A 21,325-nucleotide genomic window follows, 5' to 3' on the forward strand; every position below is an offset into this window, starting at 1 on the left:
GATCCACTAACCCAAGGCCGGCCTCTGCCCCGCAAGAGCCCAGTCACTATCATCCACGACCACGTGGGGACGCTCAAGTCACCGGCCCGTCCTGACGTCATCACAGGCGGTCCGGGCAATCCTGCTCCGTCTTGGGCGGACCTCTCGTGACGTCAGTGGGCGGCCCGGAAGCGACTGCACGTGTGAGTCTTTCCGTACTACCCTGCTCCTCAGCCTTGGTGTCACTGATCATGGGTCGCTCCCGCCGGACCGGAGCGCATCGAGCACATTCCTTAGCCCGCCAGATGAAGGCCAAGAAGCGGCGACCGGACCTGGATGAGATTCACCGCGAGCTGCGGCCGCAGAGCCTCTCGCGGGCCAAGCCGGAGCTGGACGCCGAGCCCGACCCGGACCTGCCAGGGGGCGGCCTGCATCGCTGTCTGGCCTGCGCGTGAGTTCAGCCCGGGACCGAGCAGGGTCTGCGATACCAGCCCATAGCGGGGAAGTCCGGGCGGCGAGCCGGGCGGGGTCTCCTGTCTTGGGACCCGTGGGTCTCTTCGCGCTTGGAATCTGTCCGGGAACGAGCTGGGGCAAGGAGGTAGGTATACTTGAAAAGCCTCACCTCTTTACTCTTCCTCTCATCCTACATTCCTGCAGGAGGTATTTCATCGATTCTGCCAACCTGAAGACCCACTTCCGATCCAAAGACCACAAGAAGAGGTACGAAGGGATCAGGAGAGGGTTGGTGGACGGGTGCCATGCAGGTAGGTCTTGCACCCGATCAGCTCCAAACTCCTCTTCTTCTTTCTCCCAGGCTGAAGCAGCTGAGCATCGAACCCTACAGTCAGGAAGAGGCTGAGAGGGCAGCGGGCATGGGCTCCTATGTGCCCCCCCAGCGCCTGGGCGTGCCCACAGAGGTGTCCACTGAGATCCCTGAGATGGACACATCCACCTGAGGGGCCTTTGGATGCAAGACAGAGAAACTCCATGGACAGTGAGTGGTTCAGCGGCTAGACTGAGAGTGTGTACTTTGGGGTTTGGGGGAGATGGTCTCTTCTGGATAATTCTACCCGAAATAAAGGACCTGGATGAGAGGGTGTACCTCCGATTCTAACTTCTCTTCCAGTCCTCCAGATTCCAGCCCTCAAGAGTTTCTGAGCCAAGATATCTATATTCCCTACCGGGCCCAGCTTTGGAAAGTACCCTCGCCTGCCTTCTTTGAATTTGGGCTGGAGCCCAGGTGCAGTGTGAAACTGGGGAGTAGGATCAGGTTTATTCTGTGTTTCTGGCGATGGCGGAGACTGATCCCCAAAGGAAAAAACGTGGTTTTCTGAGCTTGCAGCCCTCTCCCCTCGGTCCCCTACCTCCGAGCCTGGGTGAGAGGCCGCCCGCTTCATCACGGGGCCTGTGATGGTTGCCGCTGCTTCACCATCTTCCACACCGCGTAGCAGGAGCCGCCTAACCCGAGGACAGCCAACATCGTAGCCACAATCCCAACCAGTGGACTCCGGGGCTCTGCCTTCAGCTCCCCGGCCACCTGCATCTGGGAGAACACAGAGGGTGAACGTGAAGTGCCAACTGAGACTTCTAGGAAGGGGATAAGATGGTGTTGCTGGGTGGAGAAGATACGGACGCCATTTCTGCCCCAGGGAGATTCCACCCCAATCCCTCTCGCCTCATTGCCCATCTAGGTCCCGGCTAGTCAGGCGGCAGGGAACGTGACAGTCTGGCTGTTGGGGGTATCAGCCCCGACATGAGACCTGGAGGAAGAGGTTGGTGGTGCAGAGAGCCAGTATTTAGTGGTTCTTACCTGTAGCACCCGGAAGTAGCCAGGGGTCAGGCGGCGAAATCTCATAGTGGGGGGGCACTGGTCTCCCTGTCAGCCTCTGGAATGGGAGCAGAAATGAAGATGAAATGTTGCGTGGGGTATCCCAAGAGGTGGAAATCAGGACATCGGGGTCCCTGGCCTGTTTTGCCTGGGCACTATGCCCTCAGGATGCTCACCACCGCTGGCTTGCCCAGGTCTGGCAGGGGGCGGGGCAGCTGGATCTTTAAATCTGGTCCCTTCCCCCCTGCCTTGCCAGCCTTAGGAGCAGCTGTCAGGAGAGATCAGCATCAGGTCTGAGTAGCAGCAGCTCCTCCCCCATTCGCCAGAAGCCAGGCCAGGCTTGGAGGCAAAGCCTTGGCTGCCAGTGTACAGGAATCCAGGCAACCAGGTTCTGGGCAGGCTTCCTCAGCCCTGGTCTGGACCGTACCCCTACCTTGGAGAAGTAGATGCAACCAGTCAGCATCCAGCAAAAGAATGACTTGTTAGCCACTTTTCCATCTGGGTTCTGTAAATTCAACCACCTAGGAGGGAGGGGTCACTTCACCTTCCCCACAAGATGGAGTTTCCACAAGCACTTCTCTTGTATGGGCTTTGAAAGAGATCTGCTTATGCAGATAAAATTGTCCATACTGGCCGGGCGGTGGTGGCGCACACCTGTAATCCCAGCACTCGGGAGGCAGAGGCAGGCGGATTCTGAGTTCGAGGCCACCCTGGTCTACAAGAGCTAGTTCCAGAACAACTAGGGCTGTTACACAGAGAAACCATGTCTCGAAAAAACAAAACAAAAATTGTCCATAATGTGTTAAAAATTTTAATTGTGTCTATTTGTATGCGTGTGTTTGTATACACGTGTGTGGCAGTGTAGATATGGAAGTCAAAAGGACAACTTAAGGGGTTCTCTCCTTTCCACAAGTGGGTCCTGGGAGTCCAGTTCAGCTCATCAGGCTTGGCAGCAAATGCCTTTACCCACAGAGTTTTTTTGACAGCCTGCATAATGTATTGAAAGATTAACTGATTAAAATATAGTCTATGTGTCATTGTTCTAAGCAATTTCTGTATATTTTGCTATCACTCTCACTTTTTTCTTTTTTGAGGCAAGGTCTCTACATAATCCTGGTGGTCCTGGAACTCACTTGGTAGACCTGGCTACCCTTGAACTCAGAGATCCATCTACTTCTTTCTGCCAAGTGCTGGGATTAAAGGTGTTCACCATCACACCCAGCTTTTGTTCTCTGTGAAAATGACAGAAAGGGGGCTGGAGAGAGGGCTCAGCCATTAAGAGCACTGACTGCTCTTCTGGAGATCCTAAATTCCATCCCCAGCAACCACATGATGGCTCACAACCATCTGTAATGAGATCTGGTGCCCCCTTCTGGCCTGCAGGCGTACATGTAGCAGAACAGTATACATAAATCTTTAAAAAAAAAAAGTACCAACTGCTGAAAATAAAAAAGGAAAATGTCAAAAAGGATGATATTTTTCAAATACTGTGTAGAATCTGTATAAAGATGGGCCAGGCGGTGGTGGCACGTGTCTTTAATCCCAGCACTCGGGTGGCAGAGGCAGGCCTCTGTAAGTTCGAGGTCAGTCTGGTCTACAAAGTAAGGTCCAGGACAGGTTCCAAAGCTACAGAGAAACCCTGTCTCCAAAAACAAACAAACAAAAAAAGAAAACAAACAAACAAAGATTATCTGCCTAAAGAATCAGAGGGCTAAAGCATTTGTCACTTACAGGCTCTGGAATTGATCTTCAGCATCAGAAAAAAAGCAATAAAAACTAGCTGGTCATGGTGGTACAAGTCTGTAATTCCAGCACTTGGAGGCGGAGGTAGGAAGATCTCCGTGAATTGGAGACTGGCCAGGTCTACATAGTTCCAGAACAGCCAGGTTTACAAAGAGAGACTAGACTGTCTCAGAAACAAAGAGACAAATAATACAGAGAAGACAGATGAAACTCAACAGAGTTCATACCTGTCAATGTGTGAAGCCCTGCACTTCCATCCCCAGCACCCCATAAACCAAATGTAGCTGTTATGTCTGTGACCCCAGGACCCAGTAGAAGGATCATTAGGTTAAGATCATCCTCTGATATATAGGGAAATTCAGGCCTTCTGGGATACCTAAGACTGAAAAGCAGAGAAACAGCATACAACTATTTCAGACTATGGTGGTCCTTAGCCCACTCTTGACTACACCTGATGGCATTCTTTGTCTCAGGTCTGTCACACAGCCACCATTGCTTAGGTAGACCTATGTCTAGCTGACTATTGGTATCTTCGACAAAAATACCTTTCTCCAGAGTGGAGGCTTGGGGATTTAGACATATAGTAAAGAATACGAAGACACAAATGAAAATACTAAAACGCAGAAACATATAGGATAGTATTGGAAGGGAATTTCAGTGAGTACTGAAAATTCGCCAATGTTTAATTTCCATCTGGTTAATATACCCCTGACTCCCAAAAGTAGGAATAAGACAAGAGACTGCATTAACATACAAATTGAAAGTCACGGGCTACATTCACCACTCTTGCCCTAGACTCACACCCTAGACCAAATACTCTGTAGGCAAACCACTCCATGGGTGGAATCCCATGTTATTTCCATAAAGGGAACTGGAACTTAGTTGGATCCTTAGACTTTTGTTTTAGGTAGGAGCCAACTACTTCCCTATTCCAGGAGCACCAACTCTGATTTACATCTAGGTGGGACCTTCGAGGGGGAAGTACAATAACCTTAAAGGAACAAGAAACGAGTCCCAGCAGGGTGATGGTGGTACACACCTTTAATCCCAGAACTCAGGAGGCAGAGGCAGGTGGATTTCTGTGAGTTCGAAACCAGCCTGGTCTATAAGAGCTAGTTCCAGGACAGGCTCCAAAGCTACAGAGAAACCCTGTCTCGAAAAACCAAAAAAAGAAAAGAAAAGAATCCCAAACTCTCTAAACTGTCTGACCTTTGGCCACTTTGGGTCTCCACAGCAGACTTAGATAACCAAATGGCCACTCTAAAGCTGTCCCACTCTGGTGACCCAGACTTCTCCATCATGCTTCTGCATTCTCTATTTTTGGTTGTTTGCTGATCCGTTTGAAGGGAAGGACTAGGGGTGTGGTGGTGTTGGAGCACATGCCCAGCACGTAAGGCCCAGAGTGCAGTCCCCAACACCACAAAAAGTAGTAAGAAGCAAGCCAGCACACCCCTCCTGATTAATGTTCCTATTTATTGAGACAGAGTCTCTGCATAGCCCTGGCTGACTTAGAAGTCACTATGTAGGCCAGGATGACCTCGAACTCAGAGATCTGCCTGCCTCTGCCTCTACACCGCTGGGATTAAAAGCATGCGATGCCGCTGTCACCACCACCACCCGGCTATTTTTTAAGATAAAAAAGGTTGTGTGTATAAGCATTTGCCTGAATGTATGTCTATGTACCACTTGCATGCCTGGTGGCCTCACAGGCCGGAAGGGGTCACTGGATCCTGTAGCATGATTAAACCCCGGAGACAGATAATGGGGTTCAACACGAAGACCAGACAAGCAAAGCAGCCAGCCACTGGCTCTTACCTCAACCTCAGTCCAAAATCGCGATCCTGCCTCTAGGGATTCTCAGAAAGAGACTGAGCCTGAGTGCTGTCTCCTCCCAATTTATATTCCTCTCTAGTGCTGGAATTTAAGGCGTGCACCACTAACACCTGGTTTCTATGGCAAACTAGTGTGACTACTGGGATTAAGGGTGTATCTCATTACTGCCTGGTCTGTAAGGCTGACCAGGGCAGCTGTTTTATCCTCTGATCTTTAGGCAAGCTTTCTTTGTTAAAATACAAATGAAATAATACTGCATTTCCCCTTTTTTTCTAAAATAAAAAAGCTATAACTAATATAAGAAAGACAATATACAATAAGTACAATGACTGTATATAATATATATAATGCAATAATGTCTAGTCCATTTGCATTTGACAAGTTCAGAGAATATAATGCATAGCTATCCTGGTCTTGGTGAGTCCAAAATCTTGTACCTGATTTATTTCTTCTTCTTCTTCTTTTTTGTTTTTTTGAGGCAGAGTTTCTCTGTGTCATTTTGTTGCCTGTCCTGGAACTAGCTCGAACTCACAGAGATCCTCCTGCCTCTGCCTCTGGAGTGCTGGGATTAAAGGTGTCTGCCACTACCGCCTGGCTCCTAATTTACTCTCTATCATGACTTGCTTGCTACATCAGGTAAGCAAGGAAAACTATAACTTTCTAGTCTTCAACTCTCTCATAGACCCAAGAAGGAAATAATATTAACTGAGTAAGCAGGAAGTGTGAACAAGCGACTTCCAGAAAATGTGAGAAATGACAGAAACAGCTGGCTGCCTGGACAGTCGCCCAAAGTTCCTCTGCAATGTTGGGGCATCCATCTTCAGCCTACAGGCCTGGCATATCCGACAAACTTTTCTGTGAAGCAGGATATTCTGAAGGGCTGACCCTCCTTGTCTTGACAGTGTTTGACAGTCTCTTTCTTTGGTGTCCTGCTTGTCTAATTAGAACAGCATACTGTGAGCAGTCAAGGCAAGGGCATTTTCTTGCCCAGGAGCTTACTTTTGCCATAAAAAAGTAAACTCAGCTGCGCAGTGGTGGCACACACATTTAATCCCAGCAGAGGCAGAGGCAGTAGGATCTCTGTGAGTTCAAGGCCAGTCTACAAGAGGTAGTTCCAGGACAGGCTACAAAGCTACAGAGAAACCCTGTCTTGAAAAAACAGAAAAAAAAAAAGTAAACTCCATGTATAGTTTCTTCATTGCCCATCCTCTTCTCTGAAGTAGATTGGTGCTGCCAGCGGCACACATGCCTCACTGTCATAAAAAAGGAGCCTATGTTATTAAAACATCTTAAATGCCATATTCTATAGATCTCTGAAGTGTTTGAAGATGATCTGTCTATCTAAAATATTTCTGCTTGACCTTGAAAACATTCCTAATGTGACGACAAGTTCGATTAAAATAGATGACTAATTACTAACCTGCATTTTCTTATTATCCTAAGCAGTTGGTGTAATGATCTGTTCTGTCTCTTTAAGAGACAAGCCATGCCAACTCCCTCCCTGCTTCTGCTGAGGCAGGCAGATCTTCCACTTGCAGCCTGAGTCTCTTCCTTTTCCATCTCCCTCTGGAAGAGGCACCTTCTGCCTCTCCCCCTGCTGCCACTGCTCAGGGACCTGCAGCATTTCTGCCGTTGCAGCTGCCAGGATCCTGCAGCATTTTTAATTAATCCATTACAATTGGTATTAATAACTTTCAAAGACTAGAAATTTGCATTACATTGTTAAATGAAGTGTGTAGGTAGAATTCCCTAAACAAGTTTAGAAACGTATGTACAGTATGTTTTAACAAAATTAATCTCACACCAGGTGGTGGTGGAGCACACCTCTAATCCCAGCACTTGGGAGGCAGAGGCAGGGGGATCTCTATGAGTTTGAGGCCAGCCTGGTCTACAGAGCGATTTTCAGGACAGGCTCCAAGCTACAGAAATACCTTGTCTCGAAAATTAAAAAAAAAAAGAAAACTAATAATAATCTCAAATTTGTATATAATATATAAGAGTCCAATCAATTATAAAATATTTAAAACCAGTAATTGCTTTCTAAAAGTATATTCAATAATCCACTGTTTTATCTTACCAGGATCCCTGGAACTAGAGTCACAGACAGTTGTGAGCTGCCCTCTGGGTGCTAGAAACTGAGCCCAGGTCCTCTGGAAGGGCAGAAAATGCTCTTCACACTGAGCCACCTCTCCAACCTTTGTTTTGCCTTTTGAGACAGGTATTTCACCAAATCTGCCCAGCATTCTTTAAAATATTATATAAACATTAAAATTTTTATCGGGGTGCTTAAATTGGTATCTCTACATAGCCCTGGCTGACTTGGAACTCACAATATTGACCAGGCTGGCCTCAGACTCAGAGTCCACCTACCTTTGCCTCCGAGTACTGGGCTTAAAGGTGTGATCCTAAAAATTATTTTGTGCTCTTTTTATGTTTTCTTTTGTTTTTTGAGACAGGGTTTCTCTGTGTAACAACCCTAGCTGTCCAGAACTCGCTCTGTAGACCAGGCTGGCCTCGAACTGACAGAGATCCACCTGCCTCTGCTTCGCAAGTGCTGGGATTAAAGGCGTGCACCACCATCACCTTTTTCAAAAAGGTTTTGTGTGTCTGGGTGTTTTGTCTATATATACATGTGTGTGTGTGTGTGTGTGTGTGTGTGTGTGTGTGTATGCATGCAGCTTTTGAGGAGGCCGGAAGAGGGCACCAGATCCCAGGAACTAGAGTTACAGATGGCTGTGAGTCACCATGTGGGTGCTGGGAATTGAACTTGGGTTCTCTGCAGGAGCAGCTCCTCTTAACTGCTGAGTCATCTCTCCAGCCCGAGTTGTGCTGTTTTTGAGAGCATTATTTAGCTGGCTCTGTGATACAAACTGTCCCTTTTTTTTTTTTTTGGAAGCCAGAGCAGGAAAATCATCTATCCATGAGTTGAGAGCAATTTGAGCAACACGGCAATAATGAATAGCTTCTCAACAGTTGTGTGGCAACGATAAGCGTGCATTCAGGAGGCAGCTCATGTGTCTGCAAACGTCTCTTCAGGCGAACAGCTGATGTGTTTCCTCTTCATCTGTTACCAATAAAGGCTGTTTGTGCCCTAAAATAAATAATAGCTAAATTAATGTAAAGTTTTACTTTGAGAAAGGGTTTCTAGTTCAACAGACTGTCAAAGGGGTCACAACAAGAGGAGGCAGAGGCTCTCTCTGAAGGTTGTTATTTACTTAATTTTAATTTCTGCTGTTTCATTTTTTGTTTTTGGAAGGGGTTCACTCTGTAGTTCAGGTCCTCCTGGAACTTGAAGCCATGCACACTGCCTCAGCCTCCAGAGCCTGGAGGTTACAAGCTGGAGTCACCGTGACCGGCTCTCCAAACATGTCAAGCCATTTCCTCCGATACTCACAAATGTCCCATGAAGCAAGGGCAGTGATGCCCTGAAACTGAGCACCGGGTCAGCTGTCAGCGCAACAACTCCGGATGGCAATAACAAAAGGTATCCGGGGACCCCCCCCCTCGCGAGTGGGGGATGAGGCCACCCATGCGCTTCTGTTCTGCACCAGCCACTCACCAGGTTCTCTTGTTGTTGCTTTAGGTGCTAAGAGGTCAGAATCCCGGGCTGGGGGATGGGGCCAGTTTTTTGTTCTGTTGTTTTAGTCTCCCTGTGCAGCCCTGGCTAGCCTGGAATTAGGCTAACGTCAAACTCACAGGGATCCTCCTGGTGAGGCCAGTTTCGAGATGAATCTCCTGCCAGTTCCGGACTGCCCGAGTCACACCCCCGTGGCGTCAACCCCGGAGCCCGATGGCGTAGCTGCCAAAGTCCTAGGATGCCAAAGGGGCAGGGCAGGAGGAAGGCAGACGGGGGCCAATGGCAGTCCAGCGCCTCACCTGGGTGACCACGTGGGCCCAGGTATGCGGCGGCCCCACCCTGGCCCAGCCCGGCGGACTCCGGGCTCCGTCTGGGAGCGGAAATTCCTGCAGGGGCTGGACGCTGTGAGCGGAGCTCAGCATGGAGCCCGTGGAAGCCTGGACCCCTGGGAAGGTGGCAGCTTGGCTGAGAGGTTGGTGAGCTGGGGGCAGAGGTGGACTTGAAGGGAATAGTGTGGTGTCCTTTGGACAGAAAGTAGGGAGGGGGGAAAAGGAGAAAGAACCTGCCAAGTCTATTAGTCAACAGGTATTTATAGACGATCTGCCATGTATCAGTGTACCAGGCTCCCCTGAACAGGCACCGTGCTGGTAGACATAGGCCAGGCGACACCAGAGGCCCTAAGACACAGGAAAGGGTCTTTCCACGTCTTTGTATGTCTTTGTATGTTCAAGCGCCTGCCAGGGTGGCAACGGGCAGGTGCAGTAATAGGCAAAACAGGGTGGCCCTGGTGGCCCACGCCCCCTTTATCTCTGTCATCTTCCCTGTGCCCCAGGGCCCTGCCAGCTGCTTATTAAGCCCATTTTTCGGAAGTCCAAACATATACAGAGCCAGGAAGTGATTTGTTCAGTCTTGGAACAGGGCCCTCGCTGGTGTGGCTTCCTCAACCTGAGGCGGGCAGTGAGAGAAGCAGCAACCTGAGGCGGGCAGTGAGAGGAGGCCGTTCTGAAGGGGTGAACACAGCCCCACCCTGGGGTTACCGGCAGAGGGAAGATCACTCCCCAGGCGACCAAGAGACGCAAACACAGGCAGACTCAGAGAACTGAGGGCCTTCTGTGATCGCAGCAGGGAGTGGGGAGGCCATTGCTCTCACAAGGGGCAGCTGGAGCTCGCTGGAGGCCTTCATTGTGAGCAGCCCAGCCAGCCCAGCCAGCCCAGCCAAGCTGCAGTCACGCTCCCAGGCTGGGGCCCAGGCCAGCGCCGCCACTCCCCAGGTCTGTGAGCACAGGTCTCAGTTTCTCTACCATGAAACTGGACAAGATATGACCATGCTGGTGTGACTGGCATGTGTAACTCAGTGTTGGTGTCTCCTGGGAGACATGTAACATGGGAAGGAAGTTGTCCAAATAACCCTGGCTTAGTGAGCTGCCAGTCAGGACTCTTACTGTCACAGGAGGACTGAGAAACACCCGATGACTACACACATTCCCAGTGACAGTCTAGCCGGGTGGGGTGGGAGGCATGAGCAAGCCACTGTCTCTCCCGCCATCAGGTCTCCCACTGTGTATCAGGGATGATGCGTAGTCCCCACCTTCTAGAAACGTGAAGATCAATGTGACGATACGTGTAGTGATACTTTATTTGTAACATTTGACTCTGTTTTTTTATTAGTAATACCAGTTAGAATTTGTGCTACAAATATGGGTGAAGTTCTTTTTATTTATTAGTTCTGGAGGCAGGGTTTGTTTCCCTGTGCAGCCCTGGCTGTCCTTGAACTCACTCTATAGACCATGCTGGCCTCGAATTTAGCGATCCCCTTGTCTCTGCATTCCAAGTGCTGGGCTTAAAAGCATGCACCACCACACTTGACTAAGGGTAAAGCTCTTGAAACATCGCCTCCCACAAAGTCAGGTCACAGTGGACAGCCTGGCAATAGTGTGATGGCTGTTACTACCCGACGGTGGCCCTAGTGATTGGCACACATCAGTTGTCTAAAACACATGGTTAGAAGGCAGCTGCTTTCATTGTTCCCATTTATTTTTAAATTTTTATTTCCCTAATGTATATGAGTATTTTACCTGCATGTATGTGTATGCACCTTGGGTGTGCTTATGCATGGTTATGGGCTACCACCATGTGAGCGCTGGAAACTGAGCCAGGGTCCTTTGTAAGAACAGTAAGTGCTCTTAACCACTGAGCCATTTCTCCTGTTTTTGTTTTTTTGGAGATAGGGTTTCTCTTTAGCTTTGGAGCCTGTCCTGGAACTCACTCTGTAGGCCAGGCTGGTCTCAAACTCACAAAGATCTGCCTGCTTCTTCCTGCTTCTTCCTCCCAAATGCTGGGATTGAAGGGCATGTGCCACCACCACCTGGCTGCACAGGACTATCTTAAGTGTTAACTCCCACTCAGCTCTCCCTAACTCCGGGGGGGGGGGGGTAAGGGGTAGGGATCCTGGGGAACAAGCTCAGTCCTCAGCCAGAGCAATGTGTCTAGTTCTCAACCACTGGAGCATCACGCTCGACTCTTTTGTTTTATTTTTTGGTAACTGGATTGCAAGGTGTTTGAGCATGAATTTGGTAGATGGCAATGCCAGCAGGTTGGACACACTTGCTAGAATCGCTGCTGTATACCATTCTCAACTCAGTAGCATCAACTGTGAGATGGGACAGAAGCCAGCCCGGGTCTCAGGGTTGTCATTAGCGACAGGTAGGAGGGGAAGAGCTCTGATGTAATGGAACCTCAGAGTGGTAATGACACCTGTTTCTCCACGCTGACCCCTTGCTCCAGGCCTTGATGACGCTCTGCAGGACTATCCCTTCGAGGACTGGCAGCTGCCTGGAAAGTACCTGCTGCAGCTTTGTCCCCAAAGCCTTGAGGCTCTGACTGTGTGGCCTTTGGGCCACCAGGAGCTCATTCTAGATGGGGTGGAACAACTCCGGGCCCTGGTGAGTAAGCACTGGCCATAGCATCCGCCACACTGGTTGTAGCATCCATCAGTCTGGGGATTTACCCATGTGGGCTGGCTGTCGAGGGGACAGTAAGATGCCCGTTTTTGATGCAGGGCTCCAAGCTACCAACAGAGAACCTTCAGAGTCTGGCTCAGGGGCTGCTAGAAAGGGCCCAGGCCTTGCAGAGCTTGGTCCAAGGCCGTTTGGGAAACTGCCCAGAGACTCCCTCTGATGTCCTCTCTGCTGCTGTGGAGCTGGTGCGGGAAGCCCAGGCCCTCCTCTCCTGGCTCAACAGGTATTAGGCTTGGGGTGACTTCTGACCCTTCTCATCCTGGGGCCTGGGACTGAAAAACAGTACTTGTCTCTGGATCAGATATGTCAGAGCAAACCCAAAAGTCTGTGCAGGGACACCGGGCCACCTTGCCTCCCGCCCCACCCTGGAGCTTGTCATCCCAATGGTTTTATGAACAGTTGAGTTTTTGTTTGCATGTTTGACATTTGTGTGTATGTGTGTGTATTGGAGTGTTTGGGGGTGGGCTTGCACAGGAGTGTATGCGAAGGTCAGAGCATCCCTTGTAAGAATCAGTTTTCGTCTTCCACCGTGTGAGTCCTGGGTATTGAACTCAGGAACTCAGGCCCTCACCGCTGTAGGTGAGCACCTTACGGATAAACAATCTCCCTGGTCCCTCAACAGCTCTTGAATAGAGAGCTTCCCCTTTGCTGGCAGTTGTCTGTCCTACATGTCCTACCTCAAGTGTCTCCTCCTCAGGGATTCCTGTGTCACCCTTTCGGCTCATTTGTAATACTCAGAACAGTTGAAGTTAAGTCATTAATAATAGAACTGTCTGTTTGATGACTGTCTCCCTGGTGCCGACTACAGGGCCTGGCACACACGGGACAAAAAGGTCCTGTGCTGAGCCCAGCGCACTGAGGTAGGAGTTGTCTCCACCTCTCAGGTGAGGAATTATACCCAACACAGTGTCTTAATTGTCCTTCCTGCCAGGTACCTCTTCTCCCAGTTAAATGACTTCTCTGCCTGCCAAGACATTGGTGTGTTGTGCCAGGAGCTGGGCCAGGTCTTGCAGGAGGTAGGAGGACAGGGGCCACTCCAGGTCTCAGAGCTTTTTATAACCTGTGAATCAGACCAAGATTAGGTGTGAGAGCTGGAGGGGGGCGGGGGTGCGGAGAGCAAGCACAGGAGAAGGTCTGCCTCTGGGAATGGGGTAACAGGTAATGGGGTGGGTTGTGGGATGTCTCTGGCAGAAGTTCAGGTGACGTTTGGGAAGGATGGCAGAAGAGGACATGGGTAGTAATTGAGTCAGGTGTCATGTCGGAGGAAGGAAACCTTGGCGTTGAACACTGAGACCATTCTAGTTCTGTCAAGTTCTACTAGTTAGAGAAAGCAAGTGAAGAACATCAAAGGCCCTTCTTAGCCTCTCCCCAGGTCCTCAGGAGAAAATGGCCCCCACTGCCATCTAAAAGGGGGCTACTGTACTCTCTGTTTTCAGGACTGCCCAGAGGCTGAGAAGGAAAGCAACATCCTGAGGATTGTGAGTCTCGGGGCTGGGTGGGGAGGCATAAGATGTGGACTCGGATGCAGCCAGACAACCTGCCCTCCTCCCCCAGTGCAGTCACGTGGCCGGGATCTGCCACAACATCCTGAGCTGCAGCCCAGAAGAGCTGCTGGAGCAGAGGGCTGTGCTGGAGCAGGTGCAGCTGGGCGACCCTTCGGTGAGTTCTGACTCTCACCCTCTCCTGCAGCCGCCCGCAGCCTTGGCTGAGCCCTGAATTGTGGCCCGGGAGTTCCAGCATCTGTATTGCTAAGTCTGTTGTGTACAGATGTTTGAGGGCCCAGAGGACCTACCTGGAGTCTCACCTTTGCTGGGCACCTTACCCAAGCCAGAGGGGCTATTTAGTGTGGCCTGGGTGACATTCCAGCCCTGACAGGGTTCTGGAGCAGATTCATAGAGATGGGAGGGAACGCTTACACTTTAAACTTGACCAGTTAAGAAAACCAGAGTTAGGGCTGGAGAGATGGCTCAACGGTTAAGAGCACTGGCTGCTCTCCCGGAGGACCCAGGTTCAATTCCCAGCACCCACTTGGCAGCTCACAACTGTCTGTAACTCCAGTTCCAGGGGATCTGACACCTTCATAACAAATGCATGCAAAATAAAGTTAAATAAATATTAGGGCTGGAGTCATAGCTCAGCAGTTAGGAGCACTGACTGCTCTTCCAGAGGACCCAGGTTCAATTCCCAGAACCCACAGAGCAACTAAGAACTGCTTGTAACTCCAAGATCTGACACTCTCACACAGACATACATGAACACCAATGCACATAAAATAAAAACAAATTATTAAAGAAAGAAAGGAAACCAGAGTTGCTCCCCCTGCCCTCCAACCCCATGTCATCCCCCATTCTCCCTTCAGGAAAAGTTCTGAGGTTCTGCTTTTGCTACCTCAGAAATCAGCGACCCAGCTTTCCTGTGGTCTTATGGGTCCGTGTGTGTCCGTGTGTGTTTGTGTGTGTGTGTGTGTCTGTGTGTCTGTGTGTGTGTGTCTGTGTGTTGGCAACGAGCCCAAAGTTACACAGCAGTTACAATCCCATCTTGAGGCTCTGCTCCCATTCTGTGTACCTTAGAGTCCTGGTGCCCAGGTGAGGTACTGCCCATTGGCTCTGCTCAACCCCGGTTTACTTGACTTAGCTCCTATCTCTGCAGGATCTAGAAATCCATACCACCAGCAACTGCCTACACTTCGTGTCCCAAGTCGGTGCCCAGGTAAGAGCCCCACCGCTCTTACCACCCGTGCCTACCCTGAATTCTCAGCTGCAAGCCATGCCAGCTTCAGGTCCAGGAAAGCCCCATTCTCTGCCCCTCCTCACACCAGGCTCCCACCAGCTCCCAGATCCTGCCAGGAGATGAGATTGTCCAGATTAATGAACAGGTGGTGGTGAGTGAGGGACGGGGGCAAGGTGGTGGTGATGGGTGCTGAGGAGACGCGTGGGGGCAACAGGAGCGTCGCCTGAGGGGTTTGCCTCTTGTGAAGACCAGGGCTGCGGGAGCTGCCTTGCATGACATGCGCCAACATAGGAAGGTCTCAGGGTGACCCCCTGAGGAGTGGGGTTTCACCTGGGTTCTGGCCTTTCCTCTCTCAGAGCTCAGTTAAAGAGGCTCCTGGAGGCTCCCTGAAGGTGGACAGAGAGGGTGCTCCTGACAGGGAAGAGTTACTGGGCAGTTTAGAACCTCACTCAGTGTCCCTGTCCCCCAGGTGGGCTGGTCCCACAAGAACGTGATGGAGCTGCTGAGGGAGCCAGGAAGGGTCAGCCTAGTGCTGAAGAAGATCCCAGTGCCCGAGACCCCTTCTCAGGTACCTGCCCCTCAACCCCTCCTGCCTACTTCCTCACTCCCGTAGGCAGCTCTGTCACTTTGTCTCTGGTTGTTCACAGATGCCCCTGGACTCCCCTCACCTGCCAAGCCAGTCCCTGCCTCTGACCCCACTATCTCCCAGGTAACAAGCTCTGTCTACTGGGTGTGTCTGGTTTTTTGTTTTGTTTTTGTTTAAAGAAAGGAAGGAAGGAAGGAAGGAAGGAAGAAAGAAAGAAAGAAAGAAAGAAAGAAAGAAAGAAAGAAAGAAAAAAGAAAGCTTAACGTGTATTACTTCTTTCTTAAAAAACAAAAAACAAAAGAAAACCTTTATTTTATGTGAGTTGGTATGAAGGTATCAGATCCCCTGAAACTGGAGTTCAGACAGTTATGAGCTGCCATGTGGGTGCTGGGAATTGAACCCAGGACCTCTGGAAGCGCAGTCAGCGTCCTTAACCTCTGAGCCATCTCTCTGGCCCTTGTTTTGGTTTTTGAGACAGGATTTCTCTGGGTAGCTCTGGCCGTCCTGGAACTCACTTTGTAGACCAGGCTGGTCTCACTCACAGAGATCCACCTGCCTCTGCCCCCCAAATGCTACAATTAAAGGAGTGAGTCGTCAGGCCCGACTTCCAGGTATTCTTGAAGTGGGGACCATCTCCTGTCCTCTTGTTTTCCACAGGGTTCCGTCCGAAAGTCTTTTTGCCTTCAACCTGTCTGCAGATGGAAGTCCTGGACCCAGCGCTGCCTGGACAGGTAGTTTCACAGTCCTGGCAGGTGGCACAGAGCCCCAGCAGGTGGCACATGCTCTGGAAATGGCGTCTCCATGCTGACTTTCCTACCCACAGGCCTGGGCCTGAGCTCATGGATTTCCCTTCTCTCTCTTTCCTGCCTGACAGACTCTACCTCCCTTGACACTAAGTCCCTGCCCACGCCCCCTCCAGCCCCAGGCACTGTTTCAGAAATAACAGCAGAGTCTCCTGAGACGTCTGGACACTCTGACCAGGTAAACTCAAGGACTCAGCAAGGAGGGCCATGGGCTCTGGCTCTAGAACCTTTTCTGAGCTCTTCGTGGTCTTTGCAGAGTTCCACCCTTGGTCGGAAGAAATCAAAAGGTATGAACGCCCCTGACTGGGTGGGGTCTTAGAAATCTTTATAGGGCTGGGCAGGACCCCTCAGTGCACATACATGCTTCCTACACAACAGTCTTTTCTGGAACCGTGGACCCCTGCTTCTAGCCTAGGCCTCTTGCTAGCTCTGAGACTGAGAAAGTACCCTCTGATTGTCAGTTTTATCTCATGTGGTGTGTGCGTGTGTGCGCACGCGCACATATGTGTGTGTGTGTGTGTCCATGTGTGCGTGCGTGTGCATGTCCCAGAACTTCCCAGAGCTGTGCATTCTACCACTAAGCTGTATGTCCAGCCTCTCTAAAATCACTCCACCTGAGGACATTTGTGACATTGTGAGCCCAGAGTGTGAGTTCAGACAGTCTACTGGGGATTCCCATGGAGGCAGGTAGACTGAGGGAAGGATGCCTGCTGGTCCCTCATCAGCATGCTCTGCTGTGTCGGGGCAGGTATGGCCACAAGGTTGAGCCGCCGACGGGTGTCTTGCCGGGAGCTTGGCCTGCCAGACTGTGATGGATGGCTTCTACTACGCAAGGTACCTGGAGGCTTTATGGGCCCACGCTGGCGCCGCTGCTGGTTTGTACTCAAAGGACACACCCTCTACTGGTACCGCCAGCCCCAGGTGAGACCCCATGAACACTTGCCTAGGTACCATGTGGACCTAAGGCCACCGTTCTTATCTGTTTGACACAGGGAAGCGCCATACCTAGTCCTAGGCCTTAGTATTCCATTTGTAAAGTGGGGTGGCTTGGTAGAGAAATGAGTTTATCCATGTGTAAAAGAAGGTTGTAGGGGGACTGAAAAGCTGACTCGGCAGTTGAAGCACTGGCCACTCTTGCAGAGGACTGGTGTGTAGTTCCCAGCACTCGCATGGTAGCTCACAGCTGTCTCTAACCCCAGTTCTAAGATATTCAGTGTCCCCTTCTGACTTTTGTGGGCACCAGACACACATGTGTGCACAGACATGCATCAGTCTGGGCTACATAGCAAATTTCAGGCCAGCTCAAACAACAGAGTGAGACTCATGTCTCAGAAGAAAAGAGCCAATGAGATTGTTTGTCACCAAACCTGATGGCCTGAGTGTAATTCCCATAACCCACATAGTCTGGTAAGCTGTCCTCTGATCTCCATATGTCTTGTGGCATGGGTGGGTGCACACACACGCATGCACACACACACACACACACACACACACACACACACAATAGATAAATGCAAGCCTTTTTTTAAAGTGTAGGGAAAGTCATTTTTATTCTCCTTACCTCCCTTTTCTTCTGATATTCTATCCAACTTAGTGATGGGCCGCTCAATCACTTATTCACTTGGTAGACATCCAGGTGCCTACTGGACCCAGCTCTGAGTTAGAGCCCTGGGGGTACAGGGGAGATTTGTTTAGTCCCTGCCCCTCTTGTAACTTAGAGGCCCATGGGGGATAGGCTTGAAGGAGAAAGAACAATGGGCCATGTGCTAGGATGAAGGGACTTCCAGGCAACGTGTGGGAGCCCAGAGAGGTGTCTGATCTAGTCCAGGGAGTCCATAAGCTTCTTCGGAAAGCTGTGTTTGGATGTTTGTCAGGTGAAAGGGGAAAGGAAAACTAGGAAGGGAAAAGACTTAGGACACAAAGCAGCTCATGGGAGAGGGCCTGTCTGAGCAAGCTCCTCCCCTTTGGCTATCTTTCTGGTACCTTTGCTCTCCTTTCTCTGCTCAGAGGTCCCCTTGGCCACACCTCCTGCCCTGAGCTCTAGAAACCCAGACAGGTAACTAGGAAGCTTGAGGGCACGTGGCTCCGTGCTGACCTGGGGCTCCATGGCGACATACATGCCGATCTGGGACTCGGTGCTGACCTTCATGTTGTGATTCCCCCAGGATGAAAAGGCTGAAGGGCTTATCAACATCTCCAACTACAGTCTGGAGAGTGGACAGGACCAGAAGAAAAAATAGTTAAGTCTTGAGATGGGATGGGATGGGATGGGGAGAAAAAGGGAGAGGAAGGGTGGGGTAGGGTGGACATGTGGCAGGTGGCTGGGATTCCTGATCCAGCCTCTCTCTGGGTTCTGAATGGGCATGCCTAGAAGAGACTGTGATTTGGTTTTGCTTGCCGGCAGTGTGTTCCTGCTGACCCATGACGTGTACAAGCCCTTCGTCTTTGCTGCTGAGACCCTGTCTGATCTGAGCATGTGAGCACCTCTTCCCTATTCTCATGGGGTCCCCAGCCTCCACATGCTCAAAAGCTGGGCTCAGGAGACTGGACTCAAACCGCAGCTCTCAGAAAGCCTCAGTTTCGTCATCTGCAGAATGGGCAAAGGAGAATTTCAACCTAAGTTGCTCTCTGAGGGTCAGATCTGTGTATCTGGGACATGGTGGTTCACCCCTTTAATTCCAGCATTTAGGAAGCTAAGGCAGGAAGATTGCAAGTATGAGACCAGCCTGGGCTACATAGTGAGTTTCAGGTCAACCAGAGCAATATAATAAGACACTGCCAGGTGGTGGTGGTGCACGCCTTTAATTCCAGCACTGGGAGGCAGAGGCAGGCAGAATTCTGTGAGTTCAAGGTCAGCCTGGTCTACAGAGCGAGTTCCAGGACAGAGTCCAAAGCTACACAGGGAAACCCTGTCTCAAAAAACAAAACGAAACAAAAACAAACAAACAAACAAAAACAAGAAGGAAAGAAAAAAGAACCGGGAAGAGAACCGAGGATGGAATCCAGTATAGAGTGCTTCTTACTTCCTTACACTCAGACTCCAGTGTCATACAAAAAAGTTCGGGAAAAAAAGTTAAAAACTGTAGGTAAAGGGTGAAAAGCTCAAAGATAAGTGGGCATCAGTGAATGGGAACCCCACAGCCCACATGCTCCCTCCTCTACAGGTGGGTACGTCATCTCATTACCTGCATTTCCAAGTACCAGACTCCAGGCCAGGCAGCCTCTGCCAGAGAAGAAGGTGAGTATCAACAGCGTGGGAGAACGGGCCCAGACATCACTGAGTTCCTGCCTTTCCCAGACTGGGTGCTGGAGTTCGAATCCCCTGGCCCACTCCCTGGCCTCCCTAAAGCCACTCTGGTTCTTCGACTCCTCACTGTAGATTGCTACAGCGAGACAGAAGCTGAAGACCCTGACGAGGAGGCTGGGTCCCGCTCCGCTTCGGTGAGTAGAGTCACTTCACATGAGGAGGTAGGGGCTGGACAGCAGGATGTGGGGGGCTCCGGCTGATCCTTGCTCTCCTTCGCCTTGATGCAGCCTAGCCTGGCTCCAGCGTGGAGTGACACATCACCCACGGTTTCACCGTCGCAGAGTCCGAGGACGTCCTTTGGCTCTTCAGCAGGTGCTACACGGGATGAAGGGCACTGGGCTGCAGAGATGTCCTGAGTATGTTCACGTGTTCTCATCCTGTATCCTGCTCCCACAGACAGCAGTGACAGGGTTCTGGAAGGAATGGTACAGGGACTGAGGCAGGGGGGTGTGTCCCTCCTGGGGCAGCCACAGCCCCTGACCCATGAGCAGTGGCGGAGCTCTTTCATGCGGCGCAACCGTGACCCTCATCTCAATGAGCGAGCGCACCGCGTGCGGGCACTACAGAGCACCCTCAAGGTGAGCTGGGAGCACTGGGCATGGGCAAGGATGAGGCTCCGGGCTTCAGGCCCTGGCGTCTGGTTCCCAGCTCCACTGTGAGCTCCAGACGGTAGACTGAAGGCTCGAAGCCCTGGCTTTCTGATTCTGGGGCCCAGTTCTGGACTTCATACTCCCATTTGAGGCTCAATGGTTTCCCGAGCCAAGTTCTAGAAGGTTCTGTGTACAGAGGCTCTTGGGCTGGAGTATCCTGGTGCTGGGCACAGTACATGAAGTTAGTTCTGGGTTCTGTCCCTCCTGGGGTGAATTTTGCCATCTACCCTCACTTTAGGCAAAGCTGCAGGAACTGCAGGCCCTGGAGGAAGTGCTGGATGACCCCGAGCTCACGGGAGCAAAGTTCCGGCAGTGGAAGGAACGGAATCAGGAGCTGTACTCAGAGGGCCTGAGCACCTGGGGAGGGATAAGGGCCCAGAACAATTCCCCAGCCCCAACCTCTGACTCCAGAGGTCAGTCCCCACAGCCCTTGCCCGCTGCCTCTGACCCCAAGGAGCCCTCTCAGCTTTTTCCTTTGACCTCAGAGAACAGCCTCCAACCTCCAGACCTCTGACCCTGGCTAGTACCTGGCTCCTGACTTCTGACCCTGAGGGCTCCGTCATCCCCAGCCTCTGACATGTCTAAGACAGCATGCCCAAGGGGTCTGTGTGAGGCTGGAAGTAGTGCTGGTCCTTGGCGTTACCCTATCCTGGCCTTCCACAGTTTCTGCTCATGTGTCCCCTGGAGTGGAGGGAAAGTGGCCTTCCTCTCTGTGCTGTGGAGAACCTCTAACCATCCTCAGATCTGGGCTACGCCTGCCTCCCGGGTCCTCTGGACAGGTTTCCCAGACCACGTCTGGATGGGCATTTATTTGACATGAGCGATGCTTTTCTACCAAATAAAGCTGATTTCTCCACCATGAACCCTGTGTCTTGCCTCTGAATTGGGAATCTGCACACACCCCCTCCACACACACACACACACACACACACACACACACAGGGGTGAAGAGCTGTCCCGCTAGAGCGAACGCTTTCTGACACAGGGTGGGTGACAAGCTCCCTGTGTAGCTCAGTACCCTGAGGTGCCCACTCAAGGCTCCTGGGCCAGGGTGCTGGACTCTGGTCATTCATTCCTTTGCCCATCTCACCTTAGTCCTGGGAGGTCAGGCCTGCTCCCCTGTCCTAGCCCCAGGGAGGGACACTCTTCTTCGTAGATAAGAAAACTTACCTTTCTGGAAGGACCGGGCGGGCAGCTGTGGGACAGGCAGCAGAAGGCAGAGAGTCCTGGCCCTCTCTTCTTCACTCAGCCTCACCTCTAGTCCCTGGATCC

The 21,325-nt window shown here is 51.1% G+C and overlaps 3 protein-coding genes and 1 long non-coding RNA gene across 4 annotated transcripts; 2 read left to right on the forward strand and 2 right to left on the reverse strand.

Annotated features, from left to right (window-relative positions):
- On the forward strand, positions 1 to 1,080 carry Znf593 (zinc finger protein 593). The gene is made up of 3 exons (XM_087904497.1): positions 1 to 430; positions 637 to 699; positions 794 to 1,080. Exons 1-3 carry the CDS (start codon positions 231 to 233, stop codon positions 933 to 935), a joined length of 405 nt encoding a protein of 134 aa, XP_087760623.1. The 5' UTR covers positions 1 to 230; the 3' UTR covers positions 936 to 1,080.
- A 295-nt stretch (positions 1,081 to 1,375) lies between these two features.
- Znf593os (ZNF593 opposite strand) lies at positions 1,376 to 1,522 on the reverse strand. The gene has a single exon (XM_085690578.2). It carries the CDS (start codon positions 1,520 to 1,522, stop codon positions 1,376 to 1,378), a length of 147 nt encoding a protein of 48 aa, XP_085546704.2.
- Positions 1,523 to 5,704: 4,182 nt separating this feature from the next.
- Positions 5,705 to 9,225, reverse strand: LOC146894142 (uncharacterized). Its single transcript, XR_015002240.2, has 2 exons — positions 8,943 to 9,225; positions 5,705 to 8,474 (listed from the first exon to the last, which is right to left on the reverse strand). It is a non-coding gene; the product is annotated as an uncharacterized LOC146894142 (long non-coding RNA).
- A 49-nt stretch (positions 9,226 to 9,274) lies between these two features.
- Positions 9,275 to 20,916, forward strand: Cnksr1 (connector enhancer of kinase suppressor of Ras 1). The gene is made up of 21 exons (XM_048434053.3): positions 9,275 to 9,432; positions 11,745 to 11,902; positions 12,019 to 12,200; positions 12,909 to 12,993; positions 13,414 to 13,455; positions 13,532 to 13,636; positions 14,627 to 14,686; positions 14,796 to 14,858; positions 15,177 to 15,275; positions 15,355 to 15,416; positions 15,951 to 16,024; positions 16,168 to 16,274; positions 16,353 to 16,383; positions 16,845 to 17,017; positions 18,262 to 18,335; positions 18,501 to 18,572; positions 19,261 to 19,334; positions 19,476 to 19,537; positions 19,631 to 19,715; positions 19,800 to 19,981; positions 20,292 to 20,916. The coding sequence occupies exons 1-21, from the start codon at positions 9,381 to 9,383 to the stop codon at positions 20,565 to 20,567; spliced, it is 2,118 nt and encodes a 705-aa protein (XP_048290010.3). The 5' UTR covers positions 9,275 to 9,380; the 3' UTR covers positions 20,568 to 20,916.
- Positions 20,917 to 21,325: the final 409 nt, after the last annotated feature.

This window comes from Myodes glareolus, chromosome 3 (genome assembly GCF_982192425.1).
Source record: "Myodes glareolus chromosome 3, mMyoGla1.1, whole genome shotgun sequence".
NCBI classification, from domain to species: Eukaryota; Metazoa; Chordata; class Mammalia; order Rodentia; family Cricetidae; genus Myodes; species Myodes glareolus.